The following is a 24,714-nucleotide window of genomic DNA, read 5'->3' on the forward strand; positions in this document are numbered from 1 at the left end:
CGCGCAGAGGGGTATTTTTTAATTTACCCGCGGCAACGCAATTTTGGTTTTTCCCAGTTCCCTCCCAGTTCATTCCAATGAAGGAATGGACTGGGAGGGACCTTCCCTAACCCTAACCTTCCTCCCTCTTACCCTCTCCTCTCCGACCTCTAAACCTATCCTAACTCTCCCCAAATCTTTTATTGTGATACTGCTCCTCCGGAGCTGCCAGGGTGTGCTTCCCCCGGACAATGTCTATTGGCGCTGGACCGGCCCTCCCCTCCCTGCCCAGACCCCACCCCCGGTCCTCCCCTTTTTTCAGGCTCGGCGCATATCGGGCCCTTTTATAAAATGTGCCGTACCCGTAACCCCGACTTTTACGCCTGCATTGCTTTTAAAATTGGCCCGTAAATGTCGGAGAAATCAAGAACGCATAAATAATTTGAGCTGGGGGTCAGTGGGTGGCAGAAATTTAAATGAAATTGAAGGAATGATTCAAGCTATTGAGCGCAGGGTAGGGGAACTTGTGAGATGCGACAGACAGACACACAGACATGATCTTATAAGGTTAGTTTCCCTGTAGGATAGAAATTATTTTAAGTTGTTATTAATTTTAGAATGCTATCCCTCATTTCTCTTTAAAAGCAATGGAAATAATGCTCATTTCACTTTCATTCCCCTGTGCTTCTTCCCCCTAACCAGTTTACACCAAATGTTATTAAACATATCCTTATTTTCCAAAAAAAGATTCAAAAAATGAAAGCTGTGATTTAAAAAAAAATGTCATTTGTACTCTTCTGGAAGGGTTTGTTAGCAACCCAGCCGTGGGACTGTGAAGCATGAAATAAGTGTTCATGTGAGATTACAAGGCAATACCCCACGCATTGCCCAAAGTTACGGAAACAGAGAGGTCTTGTATTGAAGCAAAGCTGGCACCTAAAATTCAAAGAAAGACTTTGTAAACCTTACAAGTGCTGTGTCCTCTTCATATGGAAATAGTAATCAGTAAAAGTTGATAGGCCTGATTTTAAAAAGCATTTACACGAGTAAAACTGGGATATACTCGAGTAAGTGCTACAGTATATGCCCTTGAACTGTCCATAGGATTTGCTCGCGTATGTGCACTTTACATGCATAAATGTCTTTTGAAAATTGCTACAATAGTAGTTACATTTGCACGTGTAAATCATTTTGAAACTTCACTTGTGTGATTTCATCTCCTGGAGCTCAGCATGCTGCCACAATAATTCATCACTCATTCAGTGAACTCAAGGTGGATGGTACTTATGCATACATTTAGAGAGATCAAATTGTGTTCACTTGCTGAAGTCTACTTATATTTTCCTGGAATGAGTTATATATATGGAATACATAATAAAACCAGTGTTCTCCAATACTATATTATTTTAGAGAGAGAGATCCAGAAATGATTCATGGATGCCTTCTCTTAAAGGAGAATTGAGTGATCAGAAATTCAACAGTTCAAATATAAAAATTAGAGACTGTCACCCATGCAATTCCATTATTGCAGGAATACTAGTTACAGTACAAATTATATATAATTTATTTAGAAGAAGGTTACAGTCAGCTAGTTCTGTTGGCTAACAGTTTTTAAAATTGACTATTTGGGCCCAATTTTTTAAGATTTCTCCCCATAAACATAGAATGGAAGAAAACCCTTAGTACACCATGATAAGTGAGCTATCCTCAAAATATTGACTGAGGGAATTATGCTGACTTTTAGTGCAGTATTATATGGATTGTACTATTCCTACGATAGTGCCTTTGACCTTGAACCACAGACATGATTGTCTTATTTTCATGAGTGATAATCCAATATACTGATGTACTTTACACCTGCTGCCTGATTTTATACCGATATAGGGGTCAGTCATGGAGAAAGCCAGAGGCACAAGCTAATAGTATAAACTTTTTTCAAATTAAACACAAGAAACCTGTGTGGGCCATTAGATGACTGAGGGATAAAAGGGCACTCAGGGAGGGATAAGGTCATGGCAGAAAAACTAAATAAATTATTTGCTGTGGTCTTTACTGAGGAGGATGCTGGGGAGATACCCATGCCTAAACCATTGTTTGTATGCGATGATTAAGAGGAACTATTTCAAATCAATGTCACTCTGGAAGCAAACTGATAAACTAAATATTAGCAAATCTCCGGGACCTGATGGTATTCATCCCAGAGTTCTAAAGAAACTGAAAAATGAAATGTCAGACCTCTTACTGGTAATACAAATATGCCTCTGTACCAGAGAACTGAAAAGTAGCAAATATAATGCCTTTTTTAAAAAAAGGACTCTGGGGTAACCTAAGTAAGCCTGATGTCAGGGCTAAGTAAAATGGTGGCTACTACTTTTAAGAACAAAATGACTGATCATATGGATAAATGGGGTTTAATGGGGAAGAGTCAACATGGATTTAGCCTTACTTATTAAACTATTAGAATTATTTGAAGATATGAATAAGCATATTGATAAAGGTAAGGCAATTAATATTTGGCGTTTTAGAAGGCATTTGATAAAGTCCCTCAGAAAATTAGAAAGTTATGGGATGGGAGGCAATATCTTACTGTGGATTGGTAACTGGTTAAGATAGGAAACAAAGAGTAGGACTAAATGCTCAGTTTTCCCCTGAAGAAATGTAAATCCTGGAGGGCCCCAGGGATCTGCATTTAACTTATTCATTAACGATCTGGAAAAGGGAGCAACAAATGAAATTTGCAGATGGTACAAAAATATTCATAGTAGTTTAAACCTAAGCAAACTGTGAGGAAGTGCAGAAGGATCGTGCAAGACTGGGGAACTGGGCATCTAAATGGCAGATGAAATTTAATCTGCACAAGTGCAAAATGATGCACAAAGGGAGCCATCACCCAGAAAAAGGATTTGGGTAAGATGGTTGGCAGTGTGTTGAAATCCTCAGCTCTGTGTGTGCTGATGGTCATAGAACGTTAGTAATTATTCAGGAGGAAATGGAGAATAAAACGTAGTCTATCATAATCCTTGTGATTCTACTGCACCTTGAATTTGGTCGCCTCATCTCAAGAAAGATATGGAACTAGGAAAGGTACCGATAAGGGCAACAACAATGATAAAGTAGATGGAAAGGATGCCTTATGAAGCAGATTAGGGCAGCTTGCAGAAGAGAAATCTGAGAAGGTTTATACAATCACGAGTGGTGCGGAACATGCAACCAGAGAATGGTTAGTTCCCTTTCAGATAGTACAATACAGGGGGCACTCGGTGAAACGAGCAAAAAACAAATTTAAAAAACAAATTGGAGAAACTATTTTTTCACTCAACGCACAATTAAGCTGTGGAATTTGTTATCAGAAGCTGGTGTAATGCCATTTTAAAGATTTATCAATCATCCAGAAATCTGTGCTCCTCACAGAGGGGTCCCCTGGACATTCCATCACTCGAGAAGATGCCTCTTCTGTTCCTGGCCCAATGGAGCTCCATTTATGCGACTGTTAAAACATTCAGAGGTCTTTTAAAGACTTTCTTACTTAAGGTAGCTTATATGTAATTTAATGCAGTTTTATTTTATATATTGTTTTATTTTTTACTTGTATATTAATTTTTATTGTATGCTATTTTGTTTTATTTTATGTACATTTTACTGTACATTGCCTAGACCCAGTCTAGTGTTAGGCGAGTAACAAATTTGAATAAATATAAATGTATATACTGGTCAAGGCATCTATCATAGGGGGTTTGGACAAGTTCCTGGAAAAAAAAAAGTCCATAAATAGTTATTAGCACGGTGGACTCGGGGGAACCCATCACTTATTCCTGGGAATGAGCAGCAAAGGATTGGATGTAGAATGTGCCAGATATTTCCTAATGCCCTGGACAGGCTGCTGAGTCTCACCCAGCGTGGCACCTTTTACATTCGGTAGGAAGTCGTGCTGCACTGCCTATGGAAGATGCCTTTGGATGAAAGATATAAGGAGGTCGGGAACAATTAAGCAGGAAAAATGAATGTAAAGCACAAGTATACATTTGGTTAACAAATGTGTCATTGTGTGTAGCTTTGGATTATAATGACAGAAATGTGCCAATTCTTGCCGCCCTGTGGGAACATTCAAACGGTTTTAAGCTTTGCTATCTATGAATTGCTTCGTTTTCCCCTGTTCTTTCCTTGACTTCAGAATCACTGTGCTGGAAGCTGTGGTCTGTTTTTTTTCTGTTTGGTCCATTGTTGGTCTCTCAGGTTTTCACACTTACTTGATAAGCTCCAATCAAACTACAAACGAAGATGTAAGTTACCTGCTTTGTGAGAGGTTTTGCAGGAAGTGCACCTGTTGTGGTTATTGTAATGGGATCTGAGCAAGCATGGGTGAGATAAGAAATGCAGTGGTATGAGCGGGCTGAAGAAGTGTCCTCTCTAATTCTTTGTGAGCTGTGTGTGTAAGCACGTTGGTTCTTTGGAACACCACATGCTAGTTTCCTTCTCTTGTGCGTGCCAGCTTTTCCTGTGCGCGCTTATTTTCACGACCTGTGCGTGCGTACACAGCTTGCACGGAATGTTGCTGGTGACACAGCAGGTCACGGGGGGGGGGACTGGGTCGGTACCAGAAACTAACTGGGTCAGTAGTGGCCAGGTGCTGATTGGCAAGGCCGTGGGACCCTAAGTAGCTGGATATTTCGGCAGTGGCGTCACTGGTTCTGATGGCTGCTTGGGGGTCAGCTCATGGGTCTTGGATGTGACACTGCACAGCATGGGATGGTGAAGAAGCAAAGAGGATGAGTTTGAGGAGCAGCTCCAGTGGCTGTCAGCTGGGATATGGCCTTAGTAATGCAGATCAGAATAGCAGGGCCGACTGGGTGAGCTGGCTACCGTGTTGTTATTATCTGTGACTAGAATTGCAAGCCAGGGAGTGAGTGGCAGGAGATTCACCACAAAATATCTTATGGAGAGAAGTGTAACCTCCATGGTCAGTCTGAAATTCTTATTTTTCAGATTAAGGGATCTTGGTCAAGTAAGAGAGGGAAAGAAAACTACAATCCATACAGCTATGGCAACATCTTTACTAATTGTTGTGCTGCACTGTGCGGACCCCTTGCTCCAAGGTAAGTTATACAGATATCGGGCGTTAATTACCTCAGGTTTTACAAATTTTAGACAATACCAAGACTCATTTCCTTTTCTCACAAATCCTGTACGTTTTGGGGTAGATTTTAAAAGGGTGCGTGTGGGTGTACATGTGTGTGCGTTACCCGGCGCGCGCACATGTACACCCGATTTTATAACTTGCACACGCAGGCGCGCAAAAGTTATAAAATCAGAGGTCGGCGCGCGCAAGGGGCTGCACAGTGTGCGCCGAGCCGCGCTGCCTTCCCCGTTCCCTTCCCCCTAGCCTGAGCTTCCCACCCCTTCCCCTAACCTTTCCTCCCCTAGCCCTACTCTAACCCCCACCAGAATTATTATCTTACCTTTTGCACCTGCCGGCACTCGATCCTTCAACACAGCGGCAATGGCCCCGCCCTCCACCCCGGACCGGGACTTACAGGCGTCCCGGGCTTTATGCGCGTTGCCGGGCCTTTTGAAAATAGGCCCAGCGTGTGTAACCCTTCCCCCCCCCCCCCCCCGTGCGTAAATCCTGTGGGGGAGGGATTCCTGCAAACTCTTTCCTCCTGGGGTGGGGCTGAGCGCTTGCTTGCAAGGGGGATGGGCACCTGCTAAGGGAGGGGCCGATGCAATAAATATGAACAGGGGGGTGCCATGCAATATTTAAATTAGGGGGTGGCTTGTGCGCCCCTAGCTCCTCCTTGCTGATGCGAGCCTGATCGGTGTTCCCTGAACGCTGCAGAGCTGCACAGCCAGGGGGGGTCAGGAAACGCACGCTGCTCAGCCAGGGGGGGTCAGGAAACGCACGCTTCTCATTCCATCGTCTGCTTCCTGCACCCGACTGCCAGTGGGGGGGGGGGGTTTCCTATTTTTTAACTTATTTAATGTTGTTTTCCTCCTACTTACTATCACAACGCTATTAAGTAGGGGGCAGTACAGGAGGAGGCAGTTTTTTCTGCTTTTCTGTACTGGTTTAAGGAGCGCCCCAGGCAGGCGTTAATTGCTGAGCGCTAAATGTGCATCCTACACGCACTTTTTTTTTTTTTTTGCATCTGGAATGAATGCAAATAGCCTCAATCACCTGCATTTGCATGTGCTTAGCGCTATTAGACTCGCGTTGAATAGTGCTGATCCCCTCATTGCATTGGGTGATTCATTATCGCCTGCGGGTTATACATTGCGCCCGGCCCCTGAGTGCAGAGGAGCTGAATGAAAGCAGCGCCTCCTCCCTCCTGCTGACTTCATGGCAGCAGCCTCGGGTGAAGCGGGAGCTAAGACCCTAAGTACGCACAGGGCTTCTCCCCCGCCCGCCTGAGCAGGGCTGTGAGCAGCTTCTTGTTCTTATCTCCGTTGCTGAACCAGGTCCACCAGAGGAGGGACTGGGGGTTGCGGGGGTTGCTGAATTGGTGATCTACATGTTGGGGGGGGGGGAGGGGGTTATGCCATAAAAATGCTCTTGCATGCTAGCAATGGTAAATCCAGCCCTAGATCCTGTGATTCAAGGACCCCTAACCATAGAAGTATATTTCAGCTACTGCTTTCTTAAGGCAGGTTTATTTTTTTACTTTCAGTGAAAGTTTCACATACTATTTTCTATAAAAGAGAATCATGAAATCAGAGCTGTCAAGTCGTTGCACGCTTTGAATCATGTTAGGTGCCATAAGGAACGGAAATGGTATTCAGAGCATACAAAGGTGGGCACGTTCAGGCACCTGCCGTCTGCATTGTGTACGTTGTATCTCCAAAGTGTGATATTAATGCATTTTTACATTAAAAACAGTCCTACCTCTTATTTAGATGCCAGACCTAGATTTTTCTTTTTTCTGACTTTTTAGCCTTATTGACAGAAGAGGAGTTGTGCAAGCAGACGCCGCAGCGCAAGCAGTGGCGCCATCTAATGGAATCACTATGTATGGCGCCACCCAGTCTCAGAGCAATATGGTAGGAGCCATCCCCTAGTGCTGCCTGTGAATGAATCTCTCCCTCCTTGCTCGTGTGAACTTATCTAACTAACTAACTAACCCACCAAATGTGTCGCGTTTCCCATGTGATGACGTGGCGGGACGTCACAGTAAACGTGCCAATGCTCGCGCTTGCATCGTAAGATATACTTAGCCACAGGAGCAATAGGCATTGCTTGTCAGCTTCCATCTAGTGTAGGATGCACCAGTTAGGTTACGCTTTCTTGCAGAGCATCCTCCTGTTAGATTTAATTTCCTTAACCCGGGATTTCTAAGGGGTTCTGTTTTATGTTGTTTTGTGGCTTTCCTCCACCGTCTCTGTTTACTGTGTTGCAGCCCAACAAACACCTCCATGATCCCACAAGAAACATAACAAAGCAAGAAGAGAGACGTTTTCTCTCCTTTTGGGCATTTTAGGTGGTGTGGTTTTTTTTTTTAAGTTCTAGCAAAACAAATAGCATTTTTGCCAAATCAAGAACTGTAAAATATTTTTTTTCTAAAGTCGTAAGTTTCTGTATCAATACTCTGTGAAATGTAAATAATGTTATATTTTTTGACAAAAGAATTAATCTGATTATCTGCTGTGAAACACAAAATTAAATGCAGTGTTTTCCAGAATAAAGGAATAATTTTGCATTGGACTTTGTTTTTATGCAGTGTAATGCAATTTCTTTTCATGGAAAATAACAAAAGATGTCTTGAAAACATTTATTTTTGTACTCTTGTTTTGAGTGGCAGATGGATGAGATATCTTTACATTTAATATGCATAAAATATCCAGAACATAGCTCTGAAACTTTCATGGAAGTATCCCTGAATATTACAGGGCGGGATGTGGACTGGCAATGGCCCTGCCTCCTGTGTTTTGCTAGTGAATCCCTAAAACCACAGCAAATGAACTTCAGTAGATACCGGATACATACGTGATTTGTTCACAGTGCCGGCAGATACCCTTTAAAGGTTCGAAGACTTGAGTTTCAGTTTACAGACTATGAGTTGCAGTACTCATTACGCCTGCTGTCCCATCTAAAAAACAATCGGCGAAAAACTCCACCTTTTCCCCCAACTATTAGAGTAATTTTGAAAGCCGTGCATATCCATAAAACTTGGTTCTGTCGCTGAATCAGTCGGGGCTCAGTTTACATAAACGTAGCAGTCTAACCCGGTTTCATGCATCCTTTTACACAAGCCGAGCAAAGTTAGTACTGAGATTAAGAAAGACTCGCATGAGTGTATGCACACTACTTACACCCTCCGAAGAGCGAATCTCTGCACACACCCGGCAGACTTTACCTGTGAAAATGCAGACTTTACCCTGTTTGGGGAGTTATAAAATTACCCTCCCCCTGTCTATCTCTAAAGAAGAAAATCCATATCGTTTCTTTAGAAAGTCTAAAACAGAACTGGGCAGTATTGTAAAAACTCAGCTGGGGGTCAGTTCAACCTTTTTTTCTTATTACATGTCTTTCTTTATGGAGGGAAAATCAAATGAGCAAATCTGATTTACTGGAAGAATTACAGTATATCCAGGGTATGAATCTCCTGTATGTGGGAGATGTATGTTGAAGAAACAGTTTTTGAACTGGCTCCACGGTGAGAAGCTGGGCGTACTCTTCAGGAATTAAAACTGAGCTGTTTAAATAATGTGGAGGTAATTTTCCAAGGAGTTTGTGCATAACAGTAGCATATCTCGAAGCAATTTTCAAAAGCTGTAAAACCTTTTGCTAAATCAGCCGTATGGCTTGAATTTTCAAAGGACTTGTGTACATGTAGCAGTAGGAAATTATGTCCTATATAAATTTATGAATGTAACCCACTTTGGAGGAAGGGCAGGCAGCCTAAGATTAAGTAAAATAAAATCACTGCATTGACATTTTTATTGAAGCTCTTTTACTGGTTCTCCCGGTGATGTTCTAGATCTCTGGGACAAACATTTTAACAAATGTCGCAATTTGCACCACAATGCAGGAGTCAGAATGATTTGTGCGATGTGTTCAGTGTAATTTGTGGCGGCCAGAGGGAAACATAACATATATGTAAAATACTCTTACAGGACAGACATTACAACTAAAAGAATAAGAGGAAAAAACATTCTCCTGGGACAAGCAGGATATTAGTCGTCACACATGGGTGACATCATCAGATGCAGCCTGGCAGGGAAAACCTCTCAACGTTTCTAGAAGCTTTGACCAGCACACTGAGCATGCCCAGCATCCACTATCCACACGTCCATGCGGGGTCCCCCTTCAGTCTCTTCTTTTCTGCGGAGCTGTCGCCTCACAGGTTTTTGGAGCTCTGCTCTTTAAGAGTTTTTTCTCGGTACTTTTCTCGGTATTTTTCTGCGCCATGTCCCCCTTCTCCCATCCGTGATTCAAGGCAGTGTGGTAAGTTTTTTGTACTTTCTTTACAGTCTATTCCCGACTGTGCCGTTTCTTGGTATCCCCCGGTGTTCAACTGCTCGCCGGCTCTTTTTCATGGCATCGTCAGGTTTTCGTTGATGCCTGCATGAGGTCTGCATCCTCTGCCTGGGAGTGTCACACAATGTCTGGGGATATCATCTTTGCCACCAAATTACCTCCAAGAGTCATCGAGCTCGGCTTGATAAAATGGAAAAGCTCTTCGGGTCTAGAAAGTCTGACCCTTCGACTCCGGTGTCGAGTGCCTGCACGCTCAAAGGTTGTGGTGAACCAATGGAGCTGCTTCCAGTGGTGCCCACTCCCCCTCTGGCACCCTCATGTGAGCACGAGGCCGGAGATAGGCCTTCTTCAGCATCGCTGTGCTCCAGGACCTCAGGATCATCTCCATTCTCGGTGCCAGGGAAAGACTGGTCAGAGCACCATGGGAAACCTCAGAGGCATCAGCACTGACCACCATCATCGCACGGTGCGGTGCATGGGGCAGCACCAGAGTCCACTGTGCTGCCCCGAAAGCCACCCCGCAGAGATGAGGCATCGACCTCCATTGTACACGGGAGTCCTGGGTATTCCCCACCAACATCAGTGCCAGCTACCGAGCCTCTCTGGGGTGCCGGGGAGGCTCTGGTGATGCCTCTTCCTGCTCCTCCTCCCTCCGTCCTCGCATCGACAGATTTCCAGGAGGAGCTGGATCGCAGGATGTAACAATCAGTGCTCTGCGCCCTTCAGGGCACCGAGCCGCTGATTCCACTGGTGACCCCGGTGTCCGAGCCTGCCCCTATGATGCTAGCACCGCTGCTGGAGCAACTCAACAGCCTCGAGTGTCTTGCCCATGCAGCTGCTGCCAGTGCCTGGGGGTCCCTCGAAGCCCCAGCGGCTGCCAAGTCCTCCTCCCTCCAGAGACATTCCCTTTATGGGGTCCTCGGAGGAGGAGGATGCTTTCGGTCCAGGGGAACCATCGGGGGGGGGGGGGGGGGACGCTGGTACCGCGCCCTCTCTTGCCTGGTCTGGTGCCCGGTCCCTCAGGGAGCTCAATGCCCTCAGTGCCCTTGAGGCTATTGGTGCCCCCGGTTCCATCAGTACCCTCGGTGCCATCAGTGCCTTTGGTTCCGAGGTTGGGGTTCTCAGGCAGGGGCCCTCCTCGGGGTGCCCCAGGGACTAGTGAAGAGGAAACACCTTATGATCCCTGCGGGGATGATATCTTGGAGTCTTCTTCACAGGGCTCCGGAGACCTGTCCTTGGATCCATCTACTCTGGATGAGAGGCGTAGAGCCCCACCGGAGGATCTGACCTTTGTGGGCTTTGTGCAGGCCATGGCTGAGTCCATTCCCTTCCAGCTTCTGGCAGAGGAAGACGCCCATCACAAGATGCTAGAGGTTCTCCAGTTTGTAGATGCCCCAAAAGATGTGCTCGCTATCCCTATCCATGATATCTTTAAGGAGTTACTCCTCAGGATGTGGCAGCAACCAGTCTCAGTGCCACCAGTGAACCATAAGGCAAATGCACTCTACCTGGTCCAGTTGGCCTTAGGATTTGAAAGGCTTCAGATCCCACATCAATCAGTGGTGGTGGAGTCTGCCCTCAAAAAAGTCAAACGCTCCCATACCCATGCTTCGGCGTCTCTGGGGCGGAAACACCAGGCTGCAGATGCCCTGGGTAGGAAGGTGTAGCAATGTTGATCGCTCACATCGCCTCCTACTAGTTTTATATGACCCAGTACACTCGCAGCCTCTGGAAGCAGGTACAGGAGGTAGCCAAACGCCTCCCCCAGCAGTCCTCAGGAAACCTGCCCGTCTCCCCATGGAGTTGGATTTCTTCTCTGTTTGATGTTTTGTTTTTCGTAATTCTATGTTACGAGACTGAAGGGGTTGCCCCGCATGGTCGCGTGGATAGTGGCAGGCTGGGCATGCTCAGTGAGCCTAGTCAGGTCCCGCATGATCGCGTGGATAGTGGCAAGCTGGGCATGCTCAGTGAGCCTAGTCAGGTCCCGCATGATCGCGTGGATAGTGGCAGGCTGGGCATGCTCAGTGAGCCTAGTCAGGTCCCGCATGATCGCGTGGATAGTGGCAGGCTGGGCATGCTCAGTGAGCCTAGTCAGGTCCCGCATGGTCGCGTGGATAGTGGCAGGCTGGGCATGCTCAGTGTGCCTAGTCAGGTCCCGCATGGTCGCGTGGATAGTGGATGCTGGGCATGCTCAGTGTGCCTAGTCAGGTCCCGCATGGTCGCGTGGATAGTGGCAGGCTGGGCATGCTCAGTGTGCCTAGTCAGGTCCCGCATGGTCGCGTGGATAGTGGCAGGCTAGGCATGCTCAGTGTGCCTAGTCAGGTCCCGCATGGTCGCGTGGATAGTGGCAGGCTGGGCATGCTCAGTGTGCCTAGTCAGGTCCCGCATGGTCGCGTGGATAGTGGCAGGCTGGGCATGCTCAGTGTGCCTAGTCAGGTCCCGCATGGTCGCGTGGATAGTGGATGCTGGGCATGCTCAGTGTGCCTAGTCAGGTCCCGCATGGTCGCGTGGATAGTGGCAGGCTGGGCATGCTCAGTGTGCCTAGTCAGGTCCCGCATGGTCGCGTGGATAGTGGCAGGCTGGGCATGCTCAGTGTGCCTAGTCAGGTCCCGCATGGTCGCGTGGATAGTGGATGCTGGGCATGCTCAGTGTGCCTAGTCAGGTCCCGCATGGTCGCGTGGATAGTGGCAGGCTGGGCATGCTCAGTGTGCCTAGTCAGGTCCCGCATGGTCGCGTGGATAGTGGATGCTGGGCATGCTCAGTGTGCCTAGTCAGGTCCCACATGGTCGCGTGGATAGTGGATGCTGGGCATGCTCAGTGAGCCTAGTCAGGTCCCGCATGGTCGCGTGGATAGTGGATGCTGGGCATGCTCAGTGAGCCTAGTCAGGTCCCGCATGGTCGCGTGGATACTGGATGCTGGGCATGCTCAGTGAGCCTAGTCAGGTCCCGCATGGTCGCGTGGATAGTGGATGCTGGGCATGCTCAGTGTGCCTAGTCAGGTCCCGCATGGTCGCGTGGATAGTGGATGCTGGGCATGCTCAGTGAGCCTAGTCAGGTCCCGCATGGTCGCGTGGATAGTGGCAGGCTGGGCATGCTCAGTGAGCCTAGTCAGGTCCCGCATGGTCGCGTGGATAGTGGATGCTGGGCATGCTCAGTGAGCCTAGTCAGGTCCCGCATGGTCGCGTGGATACTGGATGCTGGGCATGCTCAGTGAGCCTAGTCAGGTCCCGCATGGTCGCGTGGATAGTGGATGCTGGGCATGCTCAGTGTGCCTAGTCAGGTCCCGCATGGTCGCGTGGATAGTGGATGCTGGGCATGCTCAGTGAGCCTAGTCAGGTCCCGCATGGTCGCGTGGATACTGGATGCTGGGCATGCTCAGTGAGCCTAGTCAGGTCCCGCATGGTCGCGTGGATACTGGATGCTGGGCATGCTCAGTGAGCCTAGTCAGGTCCCGCATGGTCGCGTGGATAGTGGATGCTGGGCATGCTCAGTGAGCCTAGTCAGGTCCCGCATGGTCGCGTGGATAGTGGATGCTGGGCATGCTCAGTGAGCCTAGTCAGGTCCCGCATGGTCGCGTGGATAGTGGCAGGCTGGGCATGCTCAGTGAGCCTAGTCAGGTCCCGCATGGTCGCGTGGATAGTGGCAGGCTGGGCATGCTCAGTGTGCCTAGTCAGGTCCCGCATGGTCGTGTGGATAGTGGATGCTGGGCATGCTCAGTGAGCCTAGTCAGGTCCCGCATGGTCGCGTGGATAGTGGATGCTGGGCATGCTCAGTGAGCCTAGTCAGGTCCCGCATGGTCGCGTGGATAGTGGATGCTGGGCATGCTCAGTGAGCCTAGTCAGGTCCCGCATGGTCGCGTGGATAGTGGATGCTGGGCATGCTCAGTGAGCCTAGTCAGGTCCCGCATGGTCGCGTGGATACTGGATGCTGGGCATGCTCAGTGAGCCTAGTCAGGTCCCGCATGGTCGCGTGGATAGTGGATGCTGGGCATGCTCAGTGTGCCTAGTCAGGTCCCGCATGGTCGCGTGGATAGTGGATGCTGGGCATGCTCAGTGAGCCTAGTCAGGTCCCGCATGGTCGCGTGGATAGTGGCAGGCTGGGCATGCTCAGTGTGCCTAGTCAGGTCCCACATGGTCGCGTGGATAGTGGCAGGCTGGGCATGCTCAGTGTGCCTAGTCAGGTCCCGCATGGTCGCGTGGATAGTGGATGCTGGGCATGCTCAGTGTGCCTAGTCAGGTCCCGCATGGTCGCGTGGATAGTGGATGCTGGGCATGCTCAGTGAGCCTAGTCAGGTCCCGCATGGTCGCGTGGATAGTGGATGCTGGGCATGCTCAGTGAGCCTAGTCAGGTCCCGCATGGTCGCGGGGATACTGGATGCTGGGCATGCTCAGTGAGCCTAGTCAGGTCCCGCATGGTCGCGTGGATAGTGGATGCTGGGCATGCTCAGTGAGCCTAGTCAGGTCCCGCATGGTCGCGTGGATAGTGGATGCTGGGCATGCTCAGTGAGCCTAGTCAGGTCCCGCATGGTCGCGTGGATAGTGGATGCTGGGCATGCTCAGTGAGCCTAGTCAGGTCCCGCATGGTCGCGTGGATAGTGGATGCTGGGCATGCTCAGTGAGCCTAGTCAGGTCCCGCATGGTCGCGTGGATAGTGGATGCTGGGCATGCTCAGTGAGCCTAGTCAGGTCCCGCATGGTCGCGTGGATAGTGGATGCTGGGCATGCTCAGTGAGCCTAGTCAGGTCCCGCATGGTCGCGTGGATAGTGGATGCTGGGCATGCTCAGTGAGCCTAGTCAGGTCCCGCATGGTCGCGTGGATAGTGGATGCTGGGCATGCTCAGTGTGCCTAGTCAGGTCCCGCATGGTCGCGTGGATAGTGGATGCTGGGCATGCTCAGTGTGCCTAGTCAGGTCCCGCATGGTCGCGTGGATAGTGGCAGGCTGGGCATGCTCAGTGTGCCTAGTCAGGTCCCGCATGGTCGCGTGGATAGTGGATGCTGGGCATGCTCAGTGAGCCTAGTCAGGTCCCGCATGGTCGCGTGGATAGTGGATGCTGGGCATGCTCAGTGAGCCTAGTCAGGTCCCGCATGGTCGCGTGGATAGTGGATGCTGGGCATGCTGTGTTCCCAGTCAAAATTCTAGAAACATTGACAGACGCTTTCCGTGCCAGGCTGCATCTGATGATATCTCCCATGTGTGAGGACTAACATCCTGCTATCCTAAGAGAACACCTGTTACAGGTAAGCAACTGCTATTGCTGCATCATGTGGGAGGGGGGCAGGGCAATCTGTCACGTATGTATATTTATGCTTTATGGAACTGAGCAAAAAAAATATGCAAAATTGTAGAGATCAACAGCATAACGGGAAAATGTCAATCTGCAGTAAAATGAACTTGAAAGAGTAGAGCAGGTGAAATGCAGCAGACGTGAGCAGGCAGTGGAGCTGCTGTTCCTGAATGCTAGGCGTGCCTGACATTTAGGATTGTTTTGCACTGTTAAATCTTCGGTTGTGTTACTGAAAGCATAGCAGGACTGAAGAGGAAGAGGGGGAAGCTAGGGAGGGATAGAAAACAAATATGTAAAATATCCAAAAGCAGCAGCAAGGCACAAAGTATTTGATTTTCTGGAATAATTTCTAACATTGAATAAAATTATAAAGCCTTCCAGATTTGACCAGGTAATTTCTGGATTTCTAGAAAAATGCTGAAGTCATTTAAATGTAGCAGATGCAATTATGGCTCCCACTTGTTTGTTAAAGAAATGTTCTTTATCAGGAAAGCAGAGAAACAGATGGAGGTTTTATAATAACTCTGGCAGTACTGCTGTGAAGCAAAATGTAATGCAGAGGAAGTGTGTGCTGGGAGCATTGTTCCCAATGTAAAAGGCAGGCTCTGCTATTTTCCTTATTTCCTCAGAGGTCTATAAAACTCAATGAAGACAATCCTCTCTCTCTTTTTCCACCTTTTAAAGAACTGTACTATTGAAAAGCTGGAATCAGAACCATGAAAGATGTATAGGGCCTGCCCCATAGCCCAGCGGCAGTGCTGCCAGCAGAGATGTGAGGTTCTTTCATTTGCGATGCATGCATACATTTCTTTCACATATAGGGGGGTAATTTCCACACACAGAATGTGCTTTTTGGAAATCACCCCAGGGGTTGTGCTTGAAAGGAGCGTTCCCAGGGGGTGGGGAAGCCGTTTGCATCTTGAATGTACCCACATGCGGCTTCAAGGGCTGCCAGGCAGGCGTAAACAGCTGCATGTCTGCCGTGCCCTATTTCAAAGCAGATTTTGAAAGTTAGGCCTGAAATCTGCCTGCGCATTCTGCACAGGAACTTCAGCCCTGCTGCCACAGAAGTAAAACTTAAGACCTGTGCGCGATTGCCTGCACGTGAACCTGCCGATTTTATAGCATGCGTGTGTTATAAAACCGGTTACCCATGCGTACACACGCGCACGATTTTATATTGACATGCGCACGTGAACCTGCCGATTTTATAGCATGCGTGTGTTATAAAACCGGTTATCCATGCGTACATGCGCGCACAATTTTATATTGACATGCGCACGTGAACCTGCCGATTTTATAGCATGCGTGTGTTATAAAACCGGTTATCCATGCGTACACGCGCGCACGATTTTATATTGACATGCGCACGTGAACCTGCCGATTTTATAGCATGCGTGTGTTATAAAACCGGTTACCCATGCGTACACACGCGCACGATTTTATATTGACATGCGCACGTGAACCTGCCGATTTTATAGCATGCGTGTGTTATAAAACCGGTTATCCATGCGTACATGCGCGCACGATTTTATATTGACTTGCGCACGTGAACCTGCCGATTTTATAGCATGCGTGTGTTATAAAACCGGTTACCCATGCGTACACACGCGCACGATTTTATATTGACATGCGCACGTGAACCTGCCGATTTTATAGCATGCGTGTGTTATAAAACCGGTTATCCATGCGTACATGCGCGCACGATTTTATATTGACTTGCGCACGTGAACCTGCCGATTTTATAGCATACGTGTGTTATAAAACCGGTTATCCATGCGTACACGCGCGCACGATTTTATATTGACATGCGCACGTGAACCTGCCGATTTTATAGCATGCGTGTGTTATAAAACCGGTTATCCATGCGTACATGCGCGCACAATTTTATATTGACATGCGCACGTGAACCTGCCGATTTTATAGCATGCGTGTGTTATAAAACCGGTTATCCATGCGTACACGCGCGCACGATTTTATATTGACATGCGCACGTGAACCTGCCGATTTTATAGCATGCGTGTGTTATAAAACCGGTTACCCATGCGTACACACGCGCACGATTTTATATTGACATGCGCACGTGAACCTGCCGATTTTATAGCATGCGTGTGTTATAAAACCGGTTATCCATGCGTAAATGCGCGCACGATTTTATATTGACTTGCGCACGTGAACCTGCCGATTTTATAGCATACGTGTGTTATAAAACCGGTTATCCATGCGTACATGCGCGCACGATTTTATATTGACATGCGCACGTGAACCTGCCGATTTTATAGCATGCGTGTGTTATAAAACCGGTTATCCATGCGTACACGCGCGCACGATTTTATATTGACATGCGCATGCGCACGTGAACCTGCCGATTTTGTAGCATGCGTGTGTTATAAAACCGGTTATCCATGCGTACATGCGCGCACGATTTTATATTGACATGCGCACGTGAACCTGCCGATTTTATAGCATGCGTGTGTTATAAAACCGGTTATCCATGCGTAAATGCGCGCACGATTTTATATTGACATGCGCACGTGAACCTGCCGATTTTATAGCATACGTGTGTTATAAAACCGGTTATCCATGCGTACATGCGCGCACAATTTTATATTGACATGCGCACGTGAACCTGCCGATTTTATAGCATGCGTGTGTTATTTATTTATTTATTTATTTATTTATTTAATGTCTTTTTTATACCGATAACCGTTCACACATCGTATCGGTTTACAGTTAAACAGGAACCATTGGGCAGAACCCTTACATATAACATTGCAAACAGGTTAACTTTTGGGCAGGGCCCTTACATAAAATTGAGAACAGCAAAATCACTATATACTTATATAGTATAGCATGCGTGTGTTATAAAATCACTATATACTTATATGTATAGCATGCGTGTGTTATAAAACCGGTTATCCATGCGTACACACGTGCGCACGATTTTATATTGACTTGCGCACGTGAACCTGCCGATTTTATAGCATACGTGTGTTATAAAACCGGTTATCCATGCGTACACACGCGCACGATTTTATATTGACATGCGCACGTGAACCTGCCGATTTTATAGCATGCGTGTGTTATAAAACCGGTTATCCATGCGTACACACGCACGATTTTATATTGACATGCGCACGTGAACCTGCCGATTTTATAGTATGCGTGTGTTATAAAACCGGTTATCCATGTGTACACATGCGCACGTGAACCTGCCGATTTTATAGCATACGTGTGTTATAAAACCGGTTATCCATGCGTACACGCGCGCACGATTTTATATTGACATGCGCACGTGAACCTGCCGATTTTATAGCATGCGTGTGTTATAAAACCGGTTATCCATGCGTACACGCGCGCACGATTTTATATTGACTTGCGCACGTGAACCTGCCGATTTTATAGCATGCGTGTGTTATAAAACCGGTTATCCATGCGTACACGCGCGCACGATTTTATATTGACTTGCGCACGTGAACCTGCCGATTTTATAGCATGCGTGTGTTATAAAACCGGTTATCCATGCGTACATGCGCGCACGATTTTATATTGACATGCGCACGTGAACCTGCCGATTTTAGAGCATGCGTGTGTTATAAAACCGGTTATCCATGCGTACACGCGCGCACGATTTTATATTGACTTGCGCACGTGAACCTGCCGATTTTATAGCATGCGTGTGTTATAAAACCGGTTATCCATGCGTACATGCGCGCACGATTTTATATTGACTTGCGCACGTGAACCTGCCGATTTTATAGCATACGTGTGTTATAAAACCGGTTATCCATGCGTACACGCGCGCACGATTTTATATTGACTTGCGCACGTGAACCTGCCGATTTTATAGCATGCGTGTGTTATAAAACCGGTTATCCATGCGTACATGCGCGCACGATTTTATATTGACTTGCGCACGTGAACCTGCCGATTTTATAGCATACGTGTGTTATAAAACCGGTTATCCATGCGTACACACGCGCACGATTTTATATTGACATGCGCACGTGAGCCTGCCAATTTTATAGCATACGTGTGTTATAAAACCGGTTATCCATGCGTACACGTGCGCACGATTTTATATTGACTTGCGCACGTGAACCTGCCAATTTTATAGCATACGTGTGTTATAAAACCGGTTATCCATGCGTACACACGCGCACGATTTTATATTGACTTGCGCACGTGAACCTGCCAATTTTATAGCATACGTGTGTTATAAAACCGGTTATCCATGCGTACACGCGCGCACGATTTTATATTGACTTGCGCACGTGAATGCCATCTCGAGTGCGTCCGCGGGGGAATTTTAACAGCTGTGCACGGCGACACAATTGGCCTTTTTTCCCGGTTCACTCCCAGTTCGCCCCTAGCTAACTTGCCTCCCTTTCATCCTGTTACCCCGACCCTTCAAACCCCGCTGACTGGCGTATTTCTGTCGTTACGTGACTTACCTGCTCTCCATAGCAGAAGTAAAGTTATCGGTAGGGGACCCCGGCACGCGCTTGTGCGTATAAATACTTATGTGCTGAATTCATGCCCCGCCCAGACCTCGCCCATGCCCCTCCCCTTCCGTTGAGAGAATTTGTAATGCGCGTACCCGCACTGGTTTTAAAATCCGCCCGCCAGGCCGAGTCACGCGCCTGTCTCCTGGCTTTGGCGCGCGTAGAAATCGACCAGTGAGCTATTACCTGAAGGATTTACTATGGGATTATTCATTAACCAAAGCCGGGAGATACAGGTGCGGATTTTAAGAAGCGCCATGTGCTCGCGTATCTCCCGGAACGTGCACAAATCCAAAAGTCCAAAAAAGGGGGCGGGGCATGGGCGAGTCGAGGGAAGGAACAAGAGATGAGCGCTGGAGGTCCCCACTACTTCACTTTATTTCTGCTGCTGCCGGCGAGTAAGTCAGAAATAGAAAAATCAGAGCTGATCAGCGGGGTCTAGCAGGGGAGAAGGGATCCTTTAATATCAGGGGACGGGGGGTTAGGAAGTCCTATCCCTACACTGAACATGAATTGGGAAAAGGTAAGGGGCCTCCGCTTGCACCCCTTATAAAATTCTCCCACTTACACGGTAGATGCGGCATTTCCACGCACATGAGCGCAGCTGTATGAAATTGTACACGCATATGATAGAGGTCTTTAAGATCATGAGAGGTCTTGAACGAGTAGATGTGACTCGGTTATTTACACTTTAGAATAATAGAAGGACTAGGGGGCATTCCATGAAGTTAGCAAGTAGCACATTTAAGACTAATCGGAGAAAATTCTTTTTCACTCAACGCACAAATAAGCTCTGGAACTTCTTGCCAGAGGATGTGGTTAGTGCAGTTAGTGTAGCTGGGTTCAAAAAAGGTTTGGATAAGTTCTTGGAGGAGAAGTCCATTAATGGCTATTAATCAAGTTTACTTAGGGAATAGCCACTGCTATTAATTGTATCAGTAGCATGGGATCTTCTTAGTGTTTGGGTAATTGCCAGGTTCTTGTGGCCTGGTTTTTGGCCTCTGTTGGAAACAGGATGCTGGGCTTGATGGACCCTTGGTCTGTCCCAGCATGGCAATTTCTTATGTTCTTATGTTCTTATACATCCAGTTCTATAACTTGCACACGTGTGCACGTATATTATAAAATTCCCCCCACTTACACGGTAGATGCGGCATTTCCGCGCACATGAGCGCAGCTGTATGAAATTGTACACGCATACATCCAGTTGTATAACTTGCACACGTGTGCACGTATGTTATAAAATTGCCGCGTCCATGTGCACGAGCCGCCACACGTATGCATATGCGCAGCTCTTAAATGTCACCTCTGAACTTTACGGAAGTGTGCAAAATTTATCCTAAATTACTTGCTGGTGTTTCTCTGTCAACCCCGGTCCGGTTACTTTGTGTAATTTGTTGGAATTAGAATGGAAGGAAGGGAGGGAGGGAGGGGTCGGAAGAGAGAGAGAGCCCTTTCCCTTCTACTCTGCCTCTCTAAGCCTAAACAGTAAAAATATCCAGCAAACAAAAAACAGCAATGCAAACATCCCTTTTAAAAGAAAAAAAAAGCAAAAGCAATGAAGAAAAAAATGTCCTCCTTCAAAAGAAGGTGCAGCACTTAAATCAAGCCCGAAAGATGACCTCTGTCTGTTACTGAGCTCCTCCAAGCAAACATGAAGGGGGCCCCTTAAGTTTCAAAGTAATTTCCATGGGTAAATTAGTGCTTTACCTGCAATTACTGCCTGCCCAGCCTGTGGGTAACTATGTGCGTTGGGCTTGCGTGTTGGTACTTTTACTCTTGTGCTCAGGGTTTCTATTACACACACACGCATGTTTGCACTGGCTGCATTCTTCCTATCTCTGCTCAAATTACTAGTGCAGGCAGTTTTGGAGGAATAATTTTCACAAAGGAACGCGCGCCATATTTTCCCTTTGAAGAGAGATGTAAAGTCTGCGACTAAAACTACTCATAGTCTGTCCAGCATTGCAGGAGCTTACAAAATCACTCCACTGCTATAGATGGGGGTAAAACTCTCCATCTGAAGATGTTTGTTTATTTTTGCAGTTAGTGGCATTGCTTACATTTGTCACCCAAGCATTAAACATCAATAAAACCAGAAACAAACATAAGCATGGTACATAATAAATAGTATCCAAACTGCATGATAGAAACAAATAGCAGCACACACATGAAAACAGTCCAAAATATCTGCAGACGTACATAACAGACGCAGCCAGAACCTCACTCCACCTTCCTTCACCGCCCTTTCACATCGTATTCAATAAGCACACAACACACTGGTATGGGAACATCAAGGCCGCAGCTTTATTAACAATATAACCAGCCCGAGCCCTTATACAACATATAACTCCAGTTATCCGCCAGCGGCCAGCAAGATAACCAACCCCCAGGCCACCCGGCCTGGTCCTAGTTAGACCACACCTGCTGCCTAACTCCAGCCCCTGCCACCGGCCAGCAAGGAGCTAATCCCAGTTTAGCCAGTTGACTTACAGATAACACTCCAGCCAGTATGTGCCCCCAACTGGCTACCGGTCGAGCCACCACCTGTCCCTAAAGAGATTCGGGCAAACCACCAAAGTTATGCACTCCCCCCATAACCTTCAACCAGGAACCAATCTGCTGATTGGCTTTCACCCTGTGGCACCCCCAACTGTGCTGCCCCATTTCGGCCGGCCTTAGAATGATGTCTGACCAGCATAACACTACATCGGGCATCCATACCATCAACGTGGAAAGATCCTCCCTTACCATGCTGATGAACTGTCTGCCCGGTACCTTACCCCAATCATTACCCCCCAAATGCACCACCAGCACGTCTGGGATGGACTGGGAATTCAATGAATGCCGCACCAGTGGAAGGAACTCCGACCAGCACATCCCACGTCTTCCCAGCCAGCGGACGGCCACATCCTGTGCAGCCAAACCCAAGTGAGGGCCATAGGGCCGATGACATGCATGCTTATGCGCCCAGGCCATAAAGGAGTGCCTGATGACACAAGCCTGTTAACACCCGAGGCGCAATATCTAAAAGAAAAACAACACAGTTAATGCAAGGCACCATAGTCCCCCGCCCCAGTTGCCAGGCATCCGGGAGCTGAACCTCCATAGGGAACTGGGCACAGATGCGCCGACGGGATCCGCTGAAGGGGCAAGGGTCCTGAATTGAGCCCACTTGAAATGAGAAAGAGAATCTGCTAGTTTGTTACGCATCCCCGGGACATGCCGCGCCCAGGCGGTAACATTCAATCGCATACAGGATAATACAAATTCTCGTAACAATTCAGACACTAAGAAACACCTAGCCGCCCTCTTATTGATCACCTCAACGACCCCCAAATTATCACACCAAAAAACTATCCTCCTATTTCACATTCGTGGCCCCCATATGAGTAATGCAGCTACTATTGGGAACAGTTCCAGGAAGGCTATATTTCTGGTAACTCCCCGTTGCACCCTCTCCTCTGGCCACACAGACGTGCACCATGAGCCCTGAAAATATATGCCAAAACCCTTTCCCCCAGAAGCGTCCGAAAAAAGCTCCAAGTCCCGGCTAGACACAGTCTCTTTCTGCCATAAACAAACTCCATTAAATTCTGCAAGAAATGTCTGCCATACTCCTAAGTCCTCCTTCATGCCTTTGGAAATTCGAATCCAATGCGTAGGCCTACGGACCCCTGCCATTGCCCAGGGCAAGCTCCTCAAAAAGACTCTAGCCATAGAGATAACTTTGCACGCCACTGGGATACCGAATTCCTCAGCGGTCCTCAGAAAACAACCCAGCAGTTCCCGACAAGTTTCAGAATTTTTTGGTCCAATAAACAAAGAATCATCCAGATAGTGCACTATCTTGGATAAACCCGATCTCCGCTCCACAGCACAAAAGTACTGAACAACTCAAAGTAGGCACAGGAGATGGAACAACCCATGAGCAAACACTTATCAAAGTAAAACTTACCAAAAACTGAAAATCCAATAGTGGGAAATAATCAGGATGTATGGGCAACAGGCGAAAAGCGGACTCAATATCTGCTTTTGCCATAAACACCCCTGGCCCACACTGAGTATGTATCCGGACTGCCAAGTCAAAAGAAGCATAGACACCGAACACAGCTCGCTAGGTACAAAGTCATTGACCGAGTTGCCAGCGGGGCATGACAAATTATGTATGAGGTGAAATTTGCCTGGTTCCTTTTTCGGAACCGCCACCGACGGGGAAAGAATCATTCTCGCAAACGGAGGCTCCTCAAAAGGTCCAGCTATTCTGTCCAGAGATAACTCGGTCGCCAGCTTCTTAGCAATCACTTCCTTCCATTTAACTCCCGCAGCAGAATGCTTTACCTGACATCGATCAATAACACCCGTATACGGGATGTGAAAACCTGCTGAAAATCCCTCCTTGACTATCCTTCCCACCCCCGCCTTAGGATAAATGCTAAGCCAAGGCTCCATGGCCTCAGCCCTCACCGGGGACGATGCCATTTTCCTGCCTGCCCGGGACCGGGAGAACTCCTGCCCCCAGAGGGGTCCCTTCTTCGTGCATCTGGTTGCCGGATGACCTGCCCTGCAGTTGGCACAGAGGTGTTTAAATTTACAGTCTGCGAAATTGCAGACCAACCTGTTGAAACGCCAGCACACGTCGGATACTCAGTCTGCAAGTTTTCCCGCACCGGCTGGCGCAGGCCCTGATCGAAAGGGCCTAACACCTAACCCGCCACTGGTCGTTCCTAAAGGAACGCTACCCAGACTCGCCGGAGCTGCCCGGTTAGTCATTTGAGTTAGCCATAACCTAAGACTTAAATGTATTTTCTTCCATTTTGTTTCGGAAGTGCTCATCATAGTTGAGCCATTCCCAATCCTCGTAGTCCTTGTGCGCAGCCAATATAGCATCAGCATAGGCTGGCATCGGAGCGTACTGTGAGTCGTCCTGATGCCCTATTACACTAATCATTCTTAAGAAACAGCCAACCCTATTCAGGATCATCTTAGGACACTCGCTATCTTTTTTCTTCATACCCTCCTTTTTCCCACCCCTGTGGCCTTCTAACAGCTTAAAGATATTTATGTACCTTCGCTTCCATATTTTCCGCTGCATGGAGCATCCTCCCACAATTCCGAAACGGTTAGTAACGCCAGCGCGCCCCTGTCTAGCGACTGCGCTCCCCCTTCCTTTGCTATGGCTGCCTTACCAGCAAACGAGGAAGATGAGGAGCTAGAAGATGTGGTTGAGGAAAAAGAGGAACTAGAGGAGCTGTATCTTCCTCGCCTGAAGCTCCCTGCCTCTGCCAGGGATGCAGAAGCTCCCTCTCTTTGCTTGCCCTGGACATGTTCCTGCGCAATAGCCTCATCCCGCTCAGACCGCCCCTTATTTCCGCCGTCCTCATTTGCCACCTCACCCGCGGGGACACCCACTGCGCTTAACTCACCCTGTGACATGGGGGCCGAGGTCATCCCGGAGGCACTAGCTGCCGCCGCAT

General features: G+C 47.9%; 1 protein-coding gene across 2 annotated transcripts in view; it reads left to right on the plus strand.

The window, feature by feature from the left end:
• The window catches only part of LOC115088443 (probable palmitoyltransferase ZDHHC14), a 400,884-nt gene that overhangs the window by 364,542 nt on the left and 11,628 nt on the right, over nt 1-24,714 (plus strand). For both annotated transcript variants that reach the window (XM_029596720.1, XM_029596721.1), the window contains exons 6-8: nt 4,157-4,259; nt 4,963-5,072; nt 6,906-7,011. In XM_029596720.1, the coding sequence (XP_029452580.1) occupies nt 4,157-4,259; nt 4,963-5,072; nt 6,906-7,011 (319 nt within the window). The remainder of the gene's footprint in view (nt 1-4,156; nt 4,260-4,962; nt 5,073-6,905; nt 7,012-24,714) is intronic.

This window comes from Rhinatrema bivittatum, chromosome 3 (genome assembly GCF_901001135.1).
Source record: "Rhinatrema bivittatum chromosome 3, aRhiBiv1.1, whole genome shotgun sequence".
NCBI classification, from domain to species: Eukaryota; Metazoa; Chordata; class Amphibia; order Gymnophiona; family Rhinatrematidae; genus Rhinatrema; species Rhinatrema bivittatum.